At 43.2% G+C, this 20092-nt stretch overlaps 1 protein-coding gene across 1 annotated transcript in view; it reads left to right on the plus strand.

Annotated features, from left to right (window-relative positions):
• The window catches only part of NRG1 (neuregulin 1), a 1265832-nt gene that overhangs the window by 1053580 nt on the left and 192160 nt on the right, over window positions 1–20092 (plus strand). Inside the window, 1 exon segment of the mRNA XM_078676354.1 lies at window positions 14156–14282. Within this exon segment, the coding sequence (XP_078532480.1) occupies window positions 14156–14282 (127 nt within the window).

The following is a 20092-nucleotide window of genomic DNA, read 5'->3' on the forward strand; positions in this document are numbered from 1 at the left end:
ATGGGGCGGAAACCATGGAGGGGGCTACCTAAGGAGCCGGGACCTCTAACCTGATGGTGCGCGCAAACTGGCAATGACGTATTACTAGGAGAAGCTGGGGGCTATGAACTCTGTGCTAGGAGCAGAGACTGAAGTCTGGAGAGTCAGGGCGACATGTACCTAAACCCTATCTAGTATCTGATGTTTAGGGAACATGTTGATATAAACTAGAAGTCAGGAGGGGAAAGGCTGACTTGATTCTAAGACTGGACCATGCATTATTCTACATGTAGTGCGTGATGAAGAATATTAAATGACCATTAAATGCAGTATTTCTCTAACGTGGAGACGTGAAGGCTAGACAATGACGGAAACTATTGATGCAGTTCAGTAGCTTAGGAATGCAGAGAAGGAGGACTGAACTGATAACTGGAATCATAACATATTCTTGGCAGACTCAGAGACTGAGCCAGGCTGGACCGGGCACTGCAAGGCAGGAAGTAAGTGAAGGGTCGAGGATACAGGTGGGGGCTGTATCGCTCCTCAGCGAGGTTTCTGGAGACAGGAGCTGAATCTGGTGTCCAGGCCCTTTTGAGGCCTAGAAACGGGGACTTAATAATAGAATAACGTGCACACTGAGAAACGTGGCAACGTAGCTTTACATAGGCCTGATATTCGTAGTATTCACGAGGGCTGGAAACTGGCATACTAGAGGTGGACACAACTATAATTGCGTCATTAATCGGACATGGGGAGTACATATGCATATTTAATCATGCCCACATAACATATGATGGATGACACGTAGGGACACAGAACATGGCAAAATTTACTTTTCCACATTCCCTCCTTGTCACTACGTTTCCATCAGGAAACATCAATTTTCATGATACCATCTATCATTTCATACAGTATCATTTGCTCATCTCGAATCCTCTTGGAACGGGATTTAGAACGGGGCTTGGGACTAGGAATACAAGAGGTAGCACAAATGCCGCAAATCGCAGGGCCACATTGTATACAGAGGCAGCAGCTGAATATGATCGCTACTGCAATACCTAGGAAGGACAATATTTTCCATCCCCAGGCGGAAATTATATTCCAGAACCAACCGGACCATGTCCAGGTGCCTGGATCTTGGTGTATCAGATGGGCAATTTTATGGAGTCTGGTTATAGCTAAATAAACAGACGGCGCGTTATTTGGAATGAAAATGCAGCAACTAGATCCGATGACTCTACAGGCCCCGCCCCTATCGGCCAGTATGACGTCAAGGACGAGACGATTCTGTAAAACGACAAATCTCATAGCAGATTGCTCTTCGGTTAAGTTACCTAGAGCAGAGGCAGTCTCATTTACTACAGCTTCGAGGGTTCTGGTTAACCTACGGATCAGTTTACTATTCTGGATAGGTCCTATAAAGAAAAAGAAACCTCTGTTGAAATCTGTATACTGTTCTAGAGCAGTTTCAGTATAATCGACAATTGGGGACTCCCTTCTGTGTCTAATGTGTACTAGATGTGTATTTCTATGATAATCAGGTGGGGCTAGGAAAACTGGTGGCAGTAGAAAGGCAATGTAACAGGTTCCCTCCCAATCGAGGGGCAGACGAACATATGCAGTTTGACCACAAATAAAATAAGAATGACGTGAAGCTTTAAAAATAGATTTCCCACTGTCACTATACTTGACAATAGTAGTACATTCACTATGTCCTACGTGTATGGAACCCTTATTTCGGACACATAATTCGCCTTTGACTGGTAGTACTGAAATAGCAGGTAAGTCTGGAGTAGTATCAGACTGAACATTCAAGACCATAAAATTCGAAGAATAATTACCTAAATTATACACTTCATTTTCTAGATCTAACCCTGTTCTGTGGGGAAGACCTTGCTTGTCTGGGAAACATGTGCTGTTAAGAAAAGACATATCTGTTGAGGATGACGTTAACGTGGACCATGCTCCACACGAACCATTATGTGAAAATGGATAAGGAAAAAGTGGCAGAACTCCCTTCGGGGTCTGGAAAGGGGGGAGTCGACCACACACCCAACAATTAGTGGCATTGCTGGTCTGGTGTGAATAATGTAACATGCGGATAAATGAGTTATTTCGCATAGCGAGGCGGTAAGAGAGTTCATGAGGGGGCAGATCACTAAACGTGTGCTCTACTGTAGCATTAGCAGACTTATTTACATGAAGAACTGGGAAATACAGGAAAAATGCATAACTGGTGCAGGAAATCATAAGGCTGAAAAACAATATGAAACATAGAAAAACGATACATCGGATTGAGTTTTGACTAACTCTCTCACTATGGGGGTCTATTTTATACATGTCAGAAACAGTCTAACCGTTTCACCTAGGGGAGGACTTAGACAATCAAACTGACTGACTTATTTTACTAGACCGGAGTTTTAGCTTGTACTCCTGTTGCGGAGTTTTCTCTAACAGGGGAGGGGTTGTAGCAATGTCTTTTGCGGGACAGTCCTTGAGAACAATATTTTGGCAATCCTTTGAATCCTGGGAAATGTTCTTTAAGACGGGTTTTAGTCCATTAAAAAGTTTGACATGAGAAAGGTGCACCCAGCCTTTGCGTCCTTCCAACTTCACGGCTGTACGGGTGGTGAGGAGGACCTGTCGGGGCTCTTTCCAACGAGGCTCCAGCGGACTTGATCTGTCTAAGTTCCTCACCATCACCATGGATCCTGGAACGATTTCATGCGGTGCCACCTCGGTATTGTCTGGAAATGCGGCGGCAACCTGTGAACGACATGAGTTGAGGGCAGACATCAAGGAAGCTAGGTAATCTGTCAGCATATTACTTGAAACATCGGTAATACTTCGGGGTCTAGGAGTACCCCACATATTAGGGGGGCGGCCGAAAACGACCTCATACGGGGACAGACCTGATCTGGAATGTGCGACCATGCGCATATAAAATAAAGCGACTGGTAGAGCTACTAGCCAGTCCACACCTTTTTCTTTACACACTTTTGCAATACGGATTTTTAGAGTCTGATTATGTCTCTCTACGAGACCGGCTGCTTCAGGATGACGTACACAATGAAACTTCCACTGGTACCCTAACAACAGGGAAACATGCTTCATGAGTTCAGATGAGAATGGCTGGCCGTTATCAGAATATACGACTCTAGGGAGTCCATAACGAGGGAAGAACTCACGAACCAACTGCTTGGCAGTGGTCGCGGCTGTGTAATCTGGAACTGGATATGCTTCTGTCCACCTGGACAAAGCGCATACAACTACAAGGACATACTTGAAACCTCGACATCGCTCCATCTGAATATAATCCATCTGGAGGACTTCAAAAGGGTGGTCAGGGGGCTGGAATCCACCTTGTTCCACCGGGACACTTTTACCTGGATTAAACTGACAACATATCATACAGGTACGGACTTTCTGCTTGGCTGCAGCTCGTAAATGCTTGTTGAACCAAATGTTCTGGATACTGTCTAACATAGCTTTTTCTCCTAAATGTGCTGGACTATGTGCGGTATTAATAATGACTTGAACCATAGAGTCGGGGAGAAACCATGTGGCTCTACCCTTCGTTAACCATCCTTGATCTGTCTGGACCCCTCCTTGTTCGGACCATTTCTTGATTTCTTCGGGAGTAGCATGTAACTGGATATCTATGACATCTTGAGTAGGGTCCTTAACTGTCATGCATGTAGTCGGATCTGGAGTATGTGTCTGTGTCGGATTAACTTGAATGTCTGGAGTCTGTGCTGTAAGCTTGGCTGTGCGATCTGCTAGATCGTTACCTTGAGAAATGGTGTCAGTAACTTTCGTATGTGCTTTGCACTTCATGATAGCAATAGATGTTGGTAAATGTATGGCATCTAACAGAGCTTGAATAAGGAGACCATGCTGAATCTTGGTTCCATGAGAAGTCATGAAACCTCTCTCCTGCCAGAGCACTCCGAAGTCGTGTACAACTCCAAATGCGTAACGTGAATCTGTGTAAACATTAACTTTCAAGTTCTTGGCGTGTATGCAGGCTTGTGTCAGAGCAACTAGCTCTGCTGCTTGAGCGGACAGAGTATCAATACGGTGTGTTTCAATAACTTCAGTGTCAGTAGTCACTGCATACGCGGCGACTAGTTCTCCTGTACTTGTTCTCATACATGAACCATCCACATAAAGTGTCAGGTCGGGGTCTGGTAACGGAACATCTGTCAGATCTTGTCTTGGCTTTGTCGTAATGTTAACTACTTCCACACAGTCATGTGGGTCAGGATTTGAATTAACTGATGGTAACAGTGTAGCAGGATTTAGGATGTTGCAGCGTCTGATTTCTATGTGTGGCTGGAACAGTGTCAATTCATAACCTGTTAAACGTGCAATTGTCAAGTGCTGAGTTTGTGTTCGATTCAGAAGAACTTCCACGGAGTGTGGAACTTGTACTGTCAAGGAGTGTCCTAAGACTATGGAATCACTTTGTCTGATAGCTAGTGCTGTGGCTGCAACTGACTTGAGGCACGCAGGCAGAGCCTGGGCTACAGGATCTAATGTGCTCGAAAAATAAGCACAGGGCTTGTTTTGTCCTGCTTGATCTTGTGTGAGAACAGATAATGCTGTACCTTCACGTTCTGTGACGAAAAGTGTAAAAGGCTTACTGTAGTTCGGTGTGGCTAGAACTGGAGCTTGGCATAAAGCTTTCTTTAACTCGTTGAAACTAAGTGTATGTTCAGATGTCCAAGGGAGAACAGTCGATGTGGCTGCCTCCTGTGTCGTTAACTGTATCAGTGGCTTGGCTAGAAATGCATACTGAGGAATCCATTGTCTACAATAAGAAGTAAGGCCGATAAAGGCACGTACCTCCTTCTGGGTCTTGGGCTGAGGAAGACTCGCTATTAACTGGATACGGTCTGGTGTCAACTGCCTACCCCTCTTGGACAGTAAGTGTCCTAAGTATACCACTTGCTGGACACAGAATTGAAGCTTCGAAGGGGACACCTTGTGCCCCATCTCGGCCAGAAAATACAGAACTGTCAGTGATGCTCGCTCGCAAGCACGTTCAGAACGGGCTGTGATCAGTAGATCATCGACATACTGGAGCAGGGCAGTGTCAGTTGGCATGTGAATGTTGTCTAGTTGTCTCTTGAGTGCTTGACTGTAGATACTAGGACTTTCTGTGAAACCTTGAGGAGCTCGTGTAAACATATAGCTCCTTCCATTTAAACAAAATCCGAAAAGGAACTGGCTGTCTGGATGAATAGGAACACTGAAAAATGCGTTCTTGAGGTCTATGACAGTGAAGAACGTGGCTTCGGAATCAATGGCCGTTAATAGGGAAGAGATGTCTGGGACAACTGGGTACTGAGGAATAATACATTTATTAAGTTCTCGTAGGTCAATCACTAATCGATATACTGGGGGTGCATTTGGATCAGTACGTTTCATGACTGGAATGATCGGAGAATTACATACATTGGAGTCAGTTTCTACAACCACTCCTTGAGCCATGAGCTCGTCAATAATTTTGGATAAGGCTGCTACAGCCTCAGGTGGCAATCTGTACTGTCTGATTCGTGGTAACACTACACCTGGCTTGAGAGTCACACGATAGGGTGTGATTTGCATATAACCTACATCAGTTGGACCTTGCGCCCATAGATGCTGCGGAACATTGGTCAGTCTTGAATCAAAATCACGTAATACATAGTGACCCTTGAAGTCACGTAGGAACAATCGTATTCCCTCTGGGGAACAGCATATGACTGCACCTAACTCTTTCAGTGTCTTAATGCCTAATAGGTTTTCTGGACATGACTTAGTAAGTAACAGATCAGTAGTGCGGGACAATGGACCTACTTCTAGAGTAACTGGCTTTGAAATCTCATTTACGATAGGTTTTCCTGAAAATCCAAGGGAAACATTTCTTGAGCCTGAGAGCGGAGCCCCTGGAACTTCGGCGTGACTAATTGTGGTCCTACTTGCCCCTGTATCAATCAAAAACTTTCTGTCTTTCCCTAATACTTGACTGTGAACATAGGGACCTTCTTGATCTACAGGTATCTCGATGAGAGGCAAGCCTACCTCCCTCTCTAGGCTGTTTCATGAATACTGCTGGTACTCTGGATACTCAGACTGTGCATACTGGTACATCTGCGATGTAACATGCTGTGTTGCAGCAATAGGCTGCGGTGCTGTAACTGTCTGTGGTGCATTCTGTGGCTGAGGAGTCTGTGAAACTTGTTCTTGTCTAGGCGGACGTGGTCTTTCTTTAGTCTTACCAGTAGCTATGTTGTGTTTCAGAACTGCACACTCATTTATGAAATGACCTGGCTGTTTACAATAATTGCAATTCCCTTTATCGGGAGCTGCAGGATGACTGGCTTGATTCGGACCCCTCTTCTGACTGTCTTGAGGGACAGATTGTGCAACTAGTACTTTCATCTTCGTGTCTTTCATACGTTTTCTTTCGTGTTCTTGCTCTTCTCTGATTCTATTCTGGTGGTATTGAAGCATTTGCAACATCTGGGACGGGGTATTAGCTTGCCAGGTACTTTCGACTTTCAAAACTCGATTTTTAATTTGTGGACTTGAATTCTCGACTAATTTAGTAACAAAAAGATGAGGGTATGACTCACTACTTGTCTTGAGGCCACTGTTGATACTAAAACATTTTTCAAATCTAGAATAAAAATCACTTATATCTTCGTCTTGCTTCTGTTTACAGGCTGAGATTGCATCCCAGTCTTCTTTTCTAGTTGTCAATAATCTGGGTAAAACTTGTATTAATAATTCTGGTAATTCTTTACATTTATCTCCAAGACCGGTACCTGGTACTCGTGCCTTGTCTTCAGCTTCTAGAACTGCCCAATCGATCTTTTTCTCTCCCACCTCCCATTCTTTTTCCTTGAGCTTTTCATACACCCCTGCGGGCAGCAGAACCTTTAACATTTTAATTATATCTGGATATGTGTATTCTCCCATACGGAGCATGTCTTTTAATTCTCTATGGAACCCTGCTGGATCTTTGTCATGACAGGGAATTAATTTCTTCATCTCGAGGAGTTCCATCTTTGTAATTGGAGTGTAAACAAACACTCGCTGCATTTCGCCACCCGTTCCTTTAACTGGGTGGACTTCTCGTAACGGATTCTGTCTCTCCATGTAAAAGGGTTTACTTTCTGGGGGTGAGTCATGAACAAAATGCGGGTTCAGAAACGTTCTATATTTGTGACGTTGTTCTAGAATGACACTAATTAAGTCGGTACCTAGACCTTTCCATCTATACTGGAGTAACTCGTTCAGGACATCATGTAACGGACCTGGATCAGAGTGCTGACCCTCATACAATGTGATGAGGTGCTGGATCATATACATACCCACCAGTCGTTGCTCGGCTGGGGGCATTTTCAGAAACATTTGTGCCACTATTTCGTCTGGAAAAGTGGTAGAATCAGTAATCCATCGGACTGCTGATCGGGCTAGTTCTTGTTCATGCATGGTACTTAACTGACTGTAACCGATTCGTGATTTCAGAATGTGATCGGTAGCTTGGAATACTTGTTCTAGAGAACCTTGTTCTGGTGCTGGATGATGGAAAGTAGACTTGTGTTCTAGGCGTAAATGGCGATCTGGAAATCTAGATTTTCCTACATACGCTATTCTGGAGGGATTCTCGTCCTCTACCTCTTCAGTATCAGAGTTACTTTCTTTCTCGCTTACTTGTGCTGCTTTACGTTGTTCGTGTATCTTTATTATTTCTCTACGGATTTTCTTGTACATACTCTCCACAGCACCGACGGTCTTGTGCTTACCCTCGGCTATATTATCACTCCACCTTGTCAGGGTTCTCATTTCGGCTTGATCTTTAGACGGATAATCTTGTTCTCTTATTAGACAATTGATCAGAAACTTTAATATCATGAGCTGGATCTCGGCTTTCCTTTGAGACATGGCCTCGCTAATGCTTTCTGGATCATCCCCTGTACGGATGAAACGATATATTCTGTCTAGATCTTCTTTCATATTCGGTAAGGTGACTAGATACTCGGCCACCTTTCTTACACGGAATGAATATAAAACCATATTATCCTCGCCTGGGACTGGATCATAGCCGCATTCGGCAAGGGATTTTCTTATTTCTGCTACAGTCTGATGTCTGGGCGTACGCTGTGACGCTTGTGCATGTAATTCGGCTGTCGTTAAACGCTTGTGTGGCGGCGGGGTTTGAGGAGTACCTCCTCCTGCGGCCCCTAAACTGGAGTCTAGGTCTACTGAGGCTCTTCGTCCTGGCATAATGGGAAATGGAAATGCAGGCTGGACTTGTATGGCGGGCTGGACCGGGGGTACCGTAACAGGTACTCCGGTGTCTGGAGAAGCGGGAAGTGCCTGATTTACAGGGACTGGCGGAGCGCGAACAGGATTTGCATATTCTGGGACTGTGTCGTCCAAATAGGACGAAATAAAGATATCAGCTGCGGTCTGTTTGTGACGTAGCTTGGTCGGAACTAATAGTGGCGGGAAATTACTGGATGCCTCTGGGGTCGCTTTTGGCAAGCCCTCGGCAAGGAGAGGATACATACCCCTAATAAGGGCATGCCTCTGTCTGTCTGACTGTTCGGCTTTGACTTGTTCACCTATCTCGATTAGTTCTTTTTCTTGTGCTCGTTCTAAGGATTCTCTACTTAATTCTGACTTTCTGATTTCTTTTTCGGTTCTTTTATGAGCTTCTTTACGCCATAACTCGATGGCATCTTTCTGTGACTGTCTGGCTTTCTTTTTCCATAATGCTTCTTCTACTCGCATGATGCACTCGGCATCCCATGTACCCGATACGGGCCATCTATACTTTTCTTCTAACTGTTTGGTATACTCTACCCATAAATCTAGATACAATATGGCGCTTATGCCATGCTTCTGATACATAAAGTGACCTGGACTGTCCCTCGGCGGAACAGGAACTGCTTCTTCTAACAAACCCTTTCTAGTTTTTAGCTGACGTAATCTCGAAAAGAGAGACATTGTAAACTTGAATCGGAACACAATACAATACACGAGAAACAATAACAATTTGGAGAACAATTCAGGCATACCACGACATTGGAAATACATTGAACAACATCATAACAGAACAGTTCGGACAGAATATTACCTGGAATACTGAGAACAGAAACACAAGAATTTCTCGAGAACGGAACAGACTAGAGTTACTGGATGCACTGCTGAAACAGTACGGAACATACCGGTCCCATAAAGGGACGCATCAAGACCCGTATCCACCTAGGTGAACACTTCGTTTGTGAGTCTGGGTACCACCAACCCACGGACCAGAGTCAATTTAGATTGACCCTGTCTAGATACTACCCCAGTAATGGTACTCACCGGGCAGCAAGAACGGAAAGCCTCGGACTGGACTGGACTGCTACGACGACGGACGATGAACTTCGGACTTCTGTTACGGGTGGGCCTCCGGATACCTCGGACCTTGGACTCTTGGCTTGGGCTCTGGTCGGGACTCGCCGCGTTCCTCCACCGTCTCGTTTGGATGCTGGACCGCCTCCTCCGTCTCCTCCGTGGGCCTGAGGGATACTTGAAGCAGAAATATCTGCCGGTGCACAGAAGAGTTCCGTCACGACTGCAGAGGGTCAGGGGGTCGGCGTGGCTTCACCGACGCGTGGGGAAAGGGCAAGTCCCTATTCGGGCGCCATTATGTGGTAAATAAATAAATAATACCTCTCTTTTTGACTAGACATATATCATAACAGATAGCTCAATAAATAAGAGTCAAGATTCGAGGTAGTAGGAGTTTTGCAGGTTTAATACAGCATAAGGACAGGAACAGGACAACCTGCATAGGAATAGGATGGCAGGGCCCAGCAGCTGCTGGGGCTGGATCTGGGATGAGCGCGCTGGCTTTTAATAACAATACATGAGCATATATACATAACGCAAACACATATCATTATATTGCAGTAGGCGTAGCAGTGGGTGGAGCAGAAGGCGTGACACGTAGCAGTCGCGAAAGATAAGGGGGAAAAAGAGGTGTAACAGGGCGTATACATAGACATGTGATGCAAACGTAACAGAATATGTCATGAATGGGGCGGAAACCATGGAGGGGGCTACCTAAGGAGCCGGGACCTCTAACCTGATGGTGCGCGCAAACTGGCAATGACGTATTACTAGGAGAAGCTGGGGGCTATGAACTCTGTGCTAGGAGCAGAGACTGAAGTCTGGAGAGTCAGGGCGACATGTACCTAAACCCTATCTAGTATCTGATGTTTAGGGAACATGTTGATATAAACTAGAAGTCAGGAGGGGAAAGGCTGACTTGATTCTAAGACTGGACCATGCATTATTCTACATGTAGTGCGTGATGAAGAATATTAAATGACCATTAAATGCAGTATTTCTCTAACGTGGAGACGTGAAGGCTAGACAATGACGGAAACTATTGATGCAGTTCAGTAGCTTAGGAATGCAGAGAAGGAGGACTGAACTGATAACTGGAATCATAACATATTCTTGGCAGACTCAGAGACTGAGCCAGGCTGGACCGGGCACTGCAAGGCAGGAAGTAAGTGAAGGGTCGAGGATACAGGTGGGGGCTGTATCGCTCCTCAGCGAGGTTTCTGGAGACAGGAGCTGAATCTGGTGTCCAGGCCCTTTTGAGGCCTAGAAACGGGGACTTAATAATAGAATAACGTGCACACTGAGAAACGTGGCAACGTAGCTTTACATAGGCCTGATATTCGTAGTATTCACGAGGGCTGGAAACTGGCATACTAGAGGTGGACACAACTATAATTGCGTCATTAATCGGACATGGGGAGTACATATGCATATTTAATCATGCCCACATAACATATGATGGATGACACGTAGGGACACAGAACATGGCAAAATTTACTTTTCCACACTGTGGAGCCGACTAGCTGCTCACTTGTAAGGAATGGGACGGGGAGACAGGACGAGGAGGTAATGGTGCATGTCTGGCTAGTCATTAGATCATTGTTTGACCTCATGTGTCAATGAAATCGGATCGAACCAGGATGCTGAAAAAGCGATAAGCTGCACTGGTGACCGATATCATCTGCACCCTTCTCATGTTGGAGTAAATGACAAGCTTTGATACTTTTCATCTTACCATATAACTTGCATGCTTGGCAAGAGGAAGAGATGAGATGAATATTACCTGAAAAATAGGAACGTGAGGTTTTGAGTCGTCTAGTGGAGAGTTGGTCGGTTAATTCCTCTACACACATTTCTTTAACAGCTACGAGCATGTTCTGACTCAACTAGAACCTGGTACACGCTTGGATTTTTAATTGTTACCTGTGCCAGTAACACACATTTTATTTCATGTAAATGAACCTGCCTTGCTCCTGCTTATCTGCAGTCAGACGCTGACTACGGGTAAGCTTTCTAAATAGGAATGTTGACAAAACTGAGGTCCTATTCATTGGAGAGTCGAGACATCGTTGGTTAGTGGAGCGTTGTTCACAAAGTCTTGGCCAATGCTCAGTTGCAGCTTTGGAAGCTAAAAATCTGAGAGTGTTCGTTTTCAAATAACTTTCCATTTATTGCCATGTGTTTCCTTTCACTGGCCCTTTTCGTTTCACCTAGAAATCCCCAAAATTATCCACTTCAACTCAAATAGTCTGCCTACCTGCCTGCTAAAATCAGTCAACAAGAACGCTTTGCTGGTATGCAAGTTTTTCTGTGCCTGCATTTTTTAAACGTTGTTGAAAGGAAGGTAGTTTTTTTTTAAAAGAGGTGCCTCTGAAACATGCCAGTCTAAGAAACACTTAACTTCAGAGTCCTTCCACCCTTTCTGTATTTTCTCGGAAGTGTGTTTTATTTCTTAATAGACCCTATAGATATGGTGAGCGGTATAATTTTGATGAGTGAGATCAGCTTCTGAGATAATAATAATGACAGCGTGTGAAATATGGTACTCCATACCTCATTATTAACTGTTTATAATCAGTGAAAATTACAGCTTTTATCTAATTTAATAATGTTCAAGGTCAAAAGGTTGAACTGACCTTACATTAGAAATAGTGACTCTCCATTTACTACAGATATCAGTGGCACGCACTTTACTTGCTAATCCATCATCCCAGCAGATACGCCAGATGAGCACTTGGTTTTTCTTGCAGCTGCATTTATTAGACCTGTATTTTTATTTATACATTTAGCGAAGTTTTATAAAGAGTCACCATGACACAAAGGTATCAGGGTGCTATACATAAACAATAACATAGTAAGTTCAGTTATATAAGTAGGTAAAGTTGGATCCTAGCATATCGTCATCGCTCTCGGGCTTTGGCTATAAGGTGGGGGCATATGGATCTGGGCAGGAAAATTATCCGACCTTATCATAATCTTTGGCTTTGGCCTTAAAGTTGCCCCTAAGTCATCAATTTTCTTAGCACAAGGATTGTTAAATTAAAATATTTGATGGCTTATAAAGGGTTTTTGTAAAGAACACGCCAGTCTCCTTTGTTATCTCCCATTTAAAATAAATATTTAATGTAATCCTTGACTTAAAGGGATTAAGAAAATACGCTATCCAAAATATAACATTCTTTTTTTCTCAGAAGACTTCATCTGAACTGTTTTTAAATAAATTATGTTGACAATAGAATACTTGGAAACCCCAACACCTAAAACGTATCCCATTGAATTTACGGATGCTGCTCTAAGGCAGAATGATTCTAACAAAAATCATTGTAGGTATCCGGTGTGTAGTACTGTAAACTAAATCCATATGATCCTCATAGGTTGCTTAACAACATTAAGCAGGGGAGAAGATGTGAAAGAACCCAATAGAAACCCCATCTGCTCCCTAAGGTAAGAGTCAGTCCCACTCAGCCACAGTCACAGGGTGAGTTAAACCGTGCCCCCTTGCCCTCCAAAAGAAGCATGCATGAGAACACAGAGCTCATAGTGCACCAAGAGAGGTTTACCAATCTCTACTTATTTCTAAACATAAACCATTATTTTCCCATACTTACTTTTGAACAAATTGAGGCGAAAGAGTCACTTCAGGCTTAATCTCGTGGATACTCTAAAAGCATCAAACAACTAATTAACGTGTTGTTTTAATGATAATGTCTAATCTATATAATACCAAGTTTTTGACCTTATTAACTCCATGCGTGCGGCGCATTTTCCCGCTGTGCGCTGAAGTTTTAAAAAACCCGCGGTTTGTCATGAGCGTACGAGAGGTGTACCTCATGACGAGCTGAGCTAGTCATGAGCGTCGAAGGGGTTAATACATGCTGTATATGTGTTTTCCAAGGCATGGGAGACTGAATGCCTTTGTGCTTGCTGCAGGCAATGTTTGTCGTAATATCAGTGAAGGTAACTTTCCCACCAGTCTTTGAAACAGAACCACAAACAGCAAAAAACAGGCCTGCACACTGACCTGTCAGACCAGCCCTTCTGGGACTGTCAGTTTGCCCTAGGCCAGTCCGCTCCTGCATAACAATTTGATCTGTAAAAGTACTTTGTAAGGAATGACATTTCTGTGGTCTTTGAGAGAAGAGGGTTTTAAAAATCCAAACAAATGATCACTGGGTAGATGTACCTTATTCAAAGCATGTGTAATAACAGTCCTCCTTTCTGTTTTAGGTGTAGGGGGACGTGTGCTTTAACAGTCCTTTGCCCCAATGAATGGTGTCCCAATGACTGTATGTAGCTATAATGCTCAATCCATATATTTTGAGAAGATACTATTAGCTTCTATTACCTTTGAATGTATAGTTGCACAGTGGTTTTCAGTTTCTACCATCTGTATTTCTGCGTGACGTTATAATCTTGAGGCCCTTAAATGTTATCTACATTTTTGTCATATTTGATTTAATGCAAGTGTGTAAAAAATATAAACTAAACTGCTAGGAATTGCATAATTTGTCTAAGATGTGTATTCTCAATTATGTTATCGTTATTCCTTTTTTCCAACATGAAGCCTATATTTTAGAATTAGTGCATCAGTTATGTGCCTCGTTTCTTTCAAGTAGGAAAGAAAACAGGACATGCCGAATGTATGATGTATTTTCAGTATCACAATAACTTATATTTTTTCAGCAGCAATTTTAATTACACATCTTTGCTCATTTATAGTTGAAGCGCTTTGATAAATGAGTAATTCTGATAGATAACTTTATGTTCTTTTTTTATACAGGAAGCAACGCAAAAAGCTCCATGATCGTTTTCGGCAGAGCCTACGCTCTGAAAGGAACAACATGGTGAACATGGCTAATGGGCCTCACCATCCGAATCCACCGCCAGAAAATGTCCAGCTGGTAAATGTAGGTGTTGGCATCTTAAAAAAAATGAAGAATTGTATGCACTTATACGAATTCGCCATAGTTCTTTTCTGCAATCCTTGCCAACGTGCTGAATTCTCATCAGCCTGAGAAGCCAGGTTTCATTTGGGTAGTATTCTGTAATTATCCCCCTCCATTCGGTCTCCTTTGTTGTAGTTCTCGACTAAAAGAATGCCGAAACTAAAGCTTATTTTATTTTTTAGAGTTTTCATCAGCGCAAACAAGACCCAGAGTAGGGTATGGGAGCGCTTCACAGTACCGAGTAACAGATTCAAGACAGTTTAGTAGGTTCCTTGCAAACAGAGATCTGGCATATATGAAGATAGGATAAGGGAAATTCGATAAAAACATGCTAAGTAGACATAGGTCGTTCAGTTCGGTGCATTAGGACAAGTTAAAGTACAACCAAATCATAGTTAGTGAGGCAGTCCTCACAAGGTATCATAGAGACGAGTTTAGTATAGCAGATAGGTACATTGTAAGCAGGGATGTAATCGTAAGTAGAAGTTCCTCAGGAGTCAGATCTTGTGATCGAAGAAGTGGGGAGAGTCACTCTGAGAGAGGGGCAAGTCGAAAGGTTATACGTTGAAGATTAACGAGCCAAGGTGGGTGAAGAATGCTGAGTATTTAAGGGAGAAATTTGCTCATCAGAAAGGTTTTAGCTTCCTTTTTAAATATTGTTGATGACGAGATTCTTCTGATGCTCCGAGGGATAGAGTTCCAGGTTCTTGGTGGCGCTCTTGAGAATGCTTTATCATATGGTTTTTTTCTTGCTGAAACATAAAGGTTTTAGGAGAAGATTGTCAGAGCTCCTAGTGAGTCTGTTTCCTCCCGATATCGTACGTTTGTGGGCTAGGTATTGGGGGGTTTTGTAGTGTAAAGCTTTATGTGTGATGCAGGCCATCTTTAGATGTATTGGCGTTTCGTAAGGTAGACTGTTGAGTGCCTTCAGGTGTGGCGAGATGTCAAATTTTCTAAAACCTGTAAAGATTCTTACAACTGCCTTGAGACAAGCCTTTAAGTTGTACATCCATATTCTAGACTTGAGATGATTAATGCCTGAACTCCAGTGTTGAGGTCCGGATTCTCTATGGATTGTTTAAGTTTTCTGAGATAGCTGAGGTGAAAGAGGGCATTTTTAGTAGCATGCTGGTGTGTGTTTGCATATTTAGGTTCTTAACCAGCGTGATTCCAAGTGATTTGGTGGAGTTCACTAGAATCTAGGTGCAATTTAGAGCAGTGATCATCTTGGTCTAATCCTTTATCACCAAATAGTTTTTGGGAGGGGATGTTAGAAGGAATTCCGTTTTTTTCGAGTTTAACTTAAGGTACTTGGTGGGTAGCCAGTGGATGGTCTTTTCAAGAGCTTGATTCATCATCTTTATCTCTTCAAGGGAAGTGATCTTAATATACAACTGTGTGTCATTCACGTACATGTGGAAGGAAATATTCGCCTGCTGTAATAATTCAGCTAGGGGTTCGACAGAGAGGTTGAATAACACAGGGGATAAAGTAGAGCCATGTGGTACTACTAATAGATTAGGGGATGGAGAAGATAGGTTTTTATTTACCATAAACTTTTGCACTCTGTTTTCTTAGAAGGATTTGAACCATGGAAGAACTGTACCCAATAGACCTATCCGGTTTTCTAGCCTCTCCAGTATTTTGCCATGGTTAACAGTATCGAAGGCGGATGAGAGGTCGAGCAGCACTAGCAGACAAGTTTCATTATGGTTGAGAGTGAGTAGGGCGTCGTCTACAATATGTAGAATTGCCGTTTCGGTGCTGTACCCGGGTCTGAATACTGATTGGCAGTCGTCCAGTAGCTTTAAATCCGTGATGTGTAGGTTTAATTGTTCTTAAACACATTTTTCCAAAACCTTGGCTAGCAAGGGAATGTTGGTTATTGGTCAGAAGTTATTGGGGTCAGAGGGTTTTTCTGTAGGTTTTTTTAAGACGGGGCGTGACTTGACCAATGTTTAGGCAATCAGGGATGGAGCCTTGCGAGAGCGATGCATTGATGATTTTGGTCCAGGGAGGGGTGATGATGTGGTAGATAGGAGATAAGCATATAGAAGGGAGTGGGTCATTAAAGTGATTATTGGGTTTGACAGTCAATAAGGTTTTGTAACATCACTGAGATCGCGAAGTTTGAAGGATGACCATTGAGTGTTATTGTTGTGCAATGGCAGAGCAGGTTGGATTAGATCATCAGTTTGAGAATTCTTTGGGGTAGCTGAGTTGTTTGCAGCTGTCAGGAGCTCATTCTGTATGGAGTTGGCTTTAGTTGTGCAGAAGGAAGAAAATTCTTCATTACTTAACTGCGATTTTGCATTCAAGAGAGCGGTTTGTGGCAGTTTGTGTGATTGTTGTTTTAACATTTTGAAGAGTTTCTTCAGTCTGTTTTTGGCATTGTCAAGTTCCGATCTATAGAAGTCTTTTTTAGATTTTAGAATACACTTGTTATAGGAGTTTCTAGATTTTCTTAGGAGTTTTTGATGAAGGGAAGAGGGATGTTGTTTCCATTTCCGTTCAGTTAGTCTCAGTTTGCGTCTTTCTTCATTAAGGGCTTGGTTGAACCACAGGTGTTTGTCTTTGTGCGGAATTCTTTTGAGTTTTCGGTGCGGCTAAGTGATCAATTAGTTTGTTCATCATGGAGTTGTAATGATCCGTGAGTTCATTGGTTTTTAGTGTCTCTGACCCAATGTCTGGGCTTGATTTGCTGTAAGGATGGTTTCCTTTTTGTGGTGGGTAGGTGGAAAGTAATAATATGATGGTCTGACCAATCACATGGGATGATCGAGATAGATTCAACCGCTTTTTTCTTCAGAGATGATCCAGTCAAGTGTAGCACCTTTGGAATGAGTTGGTAGTGAGCAGATTTGGATCAGGAAATGGTCTGCTAGGAAGATTTTGATTGTTTCTTTTGCTTATGTCATCCTAAGTGGGAAGGGTATGCCCAGACCTCGGTCCCATGCTCACTACACCACTGGATTCAAGCTAGCCTGGCTGATGAAGGGTGATGCCCTGAAACCGGTCCCAGGATGCTTGTTTCCGGTCCAGGAAGGACCTGGCTTTGCAGTTCGGACTAGACTGTCCCCTCAAGGAACAGGGTGAAGACTGATTTGCTTAGGCTGGGTCCAAACTGGGGTGGTGTGGTGACCAAAATAATGATGGATTTAACTCAGATCCTTGTGACTGGGGGTGAATGTTTGCATTGACCAGCATTCCGTCCATCAATTGTTTCTTTTGCATATGTCGCCCTAAGTGGGAAAGGTATGCCCAGACGTGGGTCCTGTGCTCCCTACACCACTGGATTCAAGCTAGCCTTACGGATGAAGGGTGATGCCCTGAAACCGTTCCTAGGATGCTTGTTTCTGGTCCAGGGAGGATCTGGCTTGGCAGTTTGGGCTGGACTGTTCCCAAAAGGAACAGGGTTAAGTCTGATTTGCATATGGCTGGGTTCAAACTGGGGTGGTGTGGTAGCAAAATAATGATGGATTTAATCCAGATCCTTGTGACTGGGGGTGAATGTTTACATTGTCAAGCATTCCGTCCATCAATTGTTTCTTTTGCTTGTCTGAAGGGTCTTCCCAGTGAAGATTGAAGTCCCCTAGGAATATGTCAGTGGAGTGAGGGCTCGAGTTTTTTGTAATGATTTCCATTAGTTGGTGTATGAATAAGGCATTTTTACCAGGGGGATGGTAAAATATAGGTAGTTTGTAGGGATTATTATCTGAGGATTTTATAGAGAGCCAGAGGTATTTACAACATTCAAGGGGTTTGGAGTGAAACTTCGAGATAGGGATGTTGGATCGATGTATCAGAGTGATACGGCCACCAATTTTGTGTAGTCTGTCTAGTCTTATAATGTTATACATAGGGGGACAAATCGATCTAGGCATGTGAAGGATGATTCCGTGAGTCATGATTCCGTTAAGATGGTTACGGCCACTTTTCGGTTCATGATGAGGTCAGTGATGTCAGAGGCGTGTTTCATTGCTGAGCGGCACTTGAGTAGGAGGCAGGAGATCTGATTCAATACATTTCCCAGAGTAAGGTCATGAATTTCAGGGGTTAAGATTACTTTTTGTAGGTTATTAGGGTTTATCTTTCTGTCATTCGGCTGTGAGGTTCTAGTCAGATTGATGGGGACTGGAAGAATAGTGAATTCATCCTTATTGGAGAGGGGACATGGAGTAGACTCGTAGGAGAGTAGTAGGTTTGGATTTAGATCAGTTAGGTAGTTATGGTGTTTGCGTGTACGGTATTGCCGCTTTGACATAGGCAGTGGCATAGTATTTAGTTAGCTGTTGGCTGAGGGTAATGATTTTTGAAGATGGTTGATTTGTTAGAGAACATTTTCTGAGAGTTGTAGTTTATTTTTAATTTCTGAGTTAACGTTTTGTAAGTTCCGGTATGTCATGTCCGTCTGGGCTTTGAGTGTGTCTAATTCAAAATGTTATGAGGTAGAGGGAAGCAGCGGTGTGCAAGGAAGGCTTGGTTTAGGATTGCTGGGAGGTTTAATAACTGTGTTCGCAGTAAGGTAGGTTTGTGTTGTAGGGATAATGGTGGTCCTAGATGAGTAGTGTTTTCCTAGGTGAGGGACTTTTTTACGATTCGCTACCAAGGCCTCATTGCTATGTGCTCCAGGGGAGGTCAAAGAAGGATTATGGGGGGCCGGTTCTGGCGATAGGGCTAGGAGCAAGGTAAGGGATTGATGATGAGGGTCCTGAGTTGTGTTATAATTGTGGTGAGATGCTATTGCTTCTTTCAGGGGTTCTAGACAGGGGTGTGAGTTGTTGAGATTCCACAGAGACAGAGGAATCTGTCTGATCCAAATGGACTATGGGTTCTGTGTCGGTAAGAGAAATATCCCCAATATGGTGTGAATGATGGGAGTAGTTGAAGACGCAAGCTTTTAGTGTGGAAAAGTATTTGTCTAGTTGTTTTAAGTCTTTATTGGTTGCTTGGATAAGAGCAGTGCCATTTTTGTAGGAGGTTATGTTTAGATTAGCTGTAAGGTTTTGTGAGGGTGCAGTTATAATCTTGGTTCCATATGCAATATTTTTCTTATCCTGGATGAATAGTAGCTTAGAAAAGGTAGTTTGCCATTTGGCCATTTTTCGAGTGAAAAATATAAGGTCTTTAATTCTAACGCCTTTATTCAAGTTGAAGGAGGGGTCAAGGAACAGAGTATCAGGGTTTTTTCATAGCAAGTTGTGTTTGAAGGTTTTGGTAGCATTTCTAGAGAGATTGGAGGGGTATAGTTATAGAGTAGGAGTTATTTCCTGTCAGTTTCATAGTTACTCCCGCAATGATGAAGAGATGTCTGTGACAGCTCAGACCTAAGGTAATTCGGGAGGCGAACTTCTGGAGGCATGCATTTGAAGTGTAGGGTAGGTTACGCGGTAGACCAGAATAGGAAGCTTACCATGGGTGATCTTTTAGTTGAACTCATCTTGCGTGAGAGTTCTTATGGGGGCCTAATAATATTAAATAGGTAAGCCAGTTACATCAGTAGGATAAGTGTAATTTCAAACAAGCTGCTGTAATGAAGGCACGAGCAGTGGGAGCCCATGTAATTTTCTTTGTTCTGGGTGGAAAGACCAGTTTGCACAACCTACGGAGGAAATGCTAGAGATACAATATTCAGAGGGAATTTAGAGGAGGCTTCACTTAATTGTCAGACGGGCCAAATACAACAGTAGGTTGGGTGCCGTTACAAGATGGCTGCCACTTAGTAAGCATTTCAGTTGTGTCAACGAACCCCAGCCAAGCGGCCACCAAAC

Source organism: Lissotriton helveticus, chromosome 2_1 (assembly GCF_964261635.1).
Source record: "Lissotriton helveticus chromosome 2_1, aLisHel1.1, whole genome shotgun sequence".
NCBI classification, from domain to species: Eukaryota; Metazoa; Chordata; class Amphibia; order Caudata; family Salamandridae; genus Lissotriton; species Lissotriton helveticus.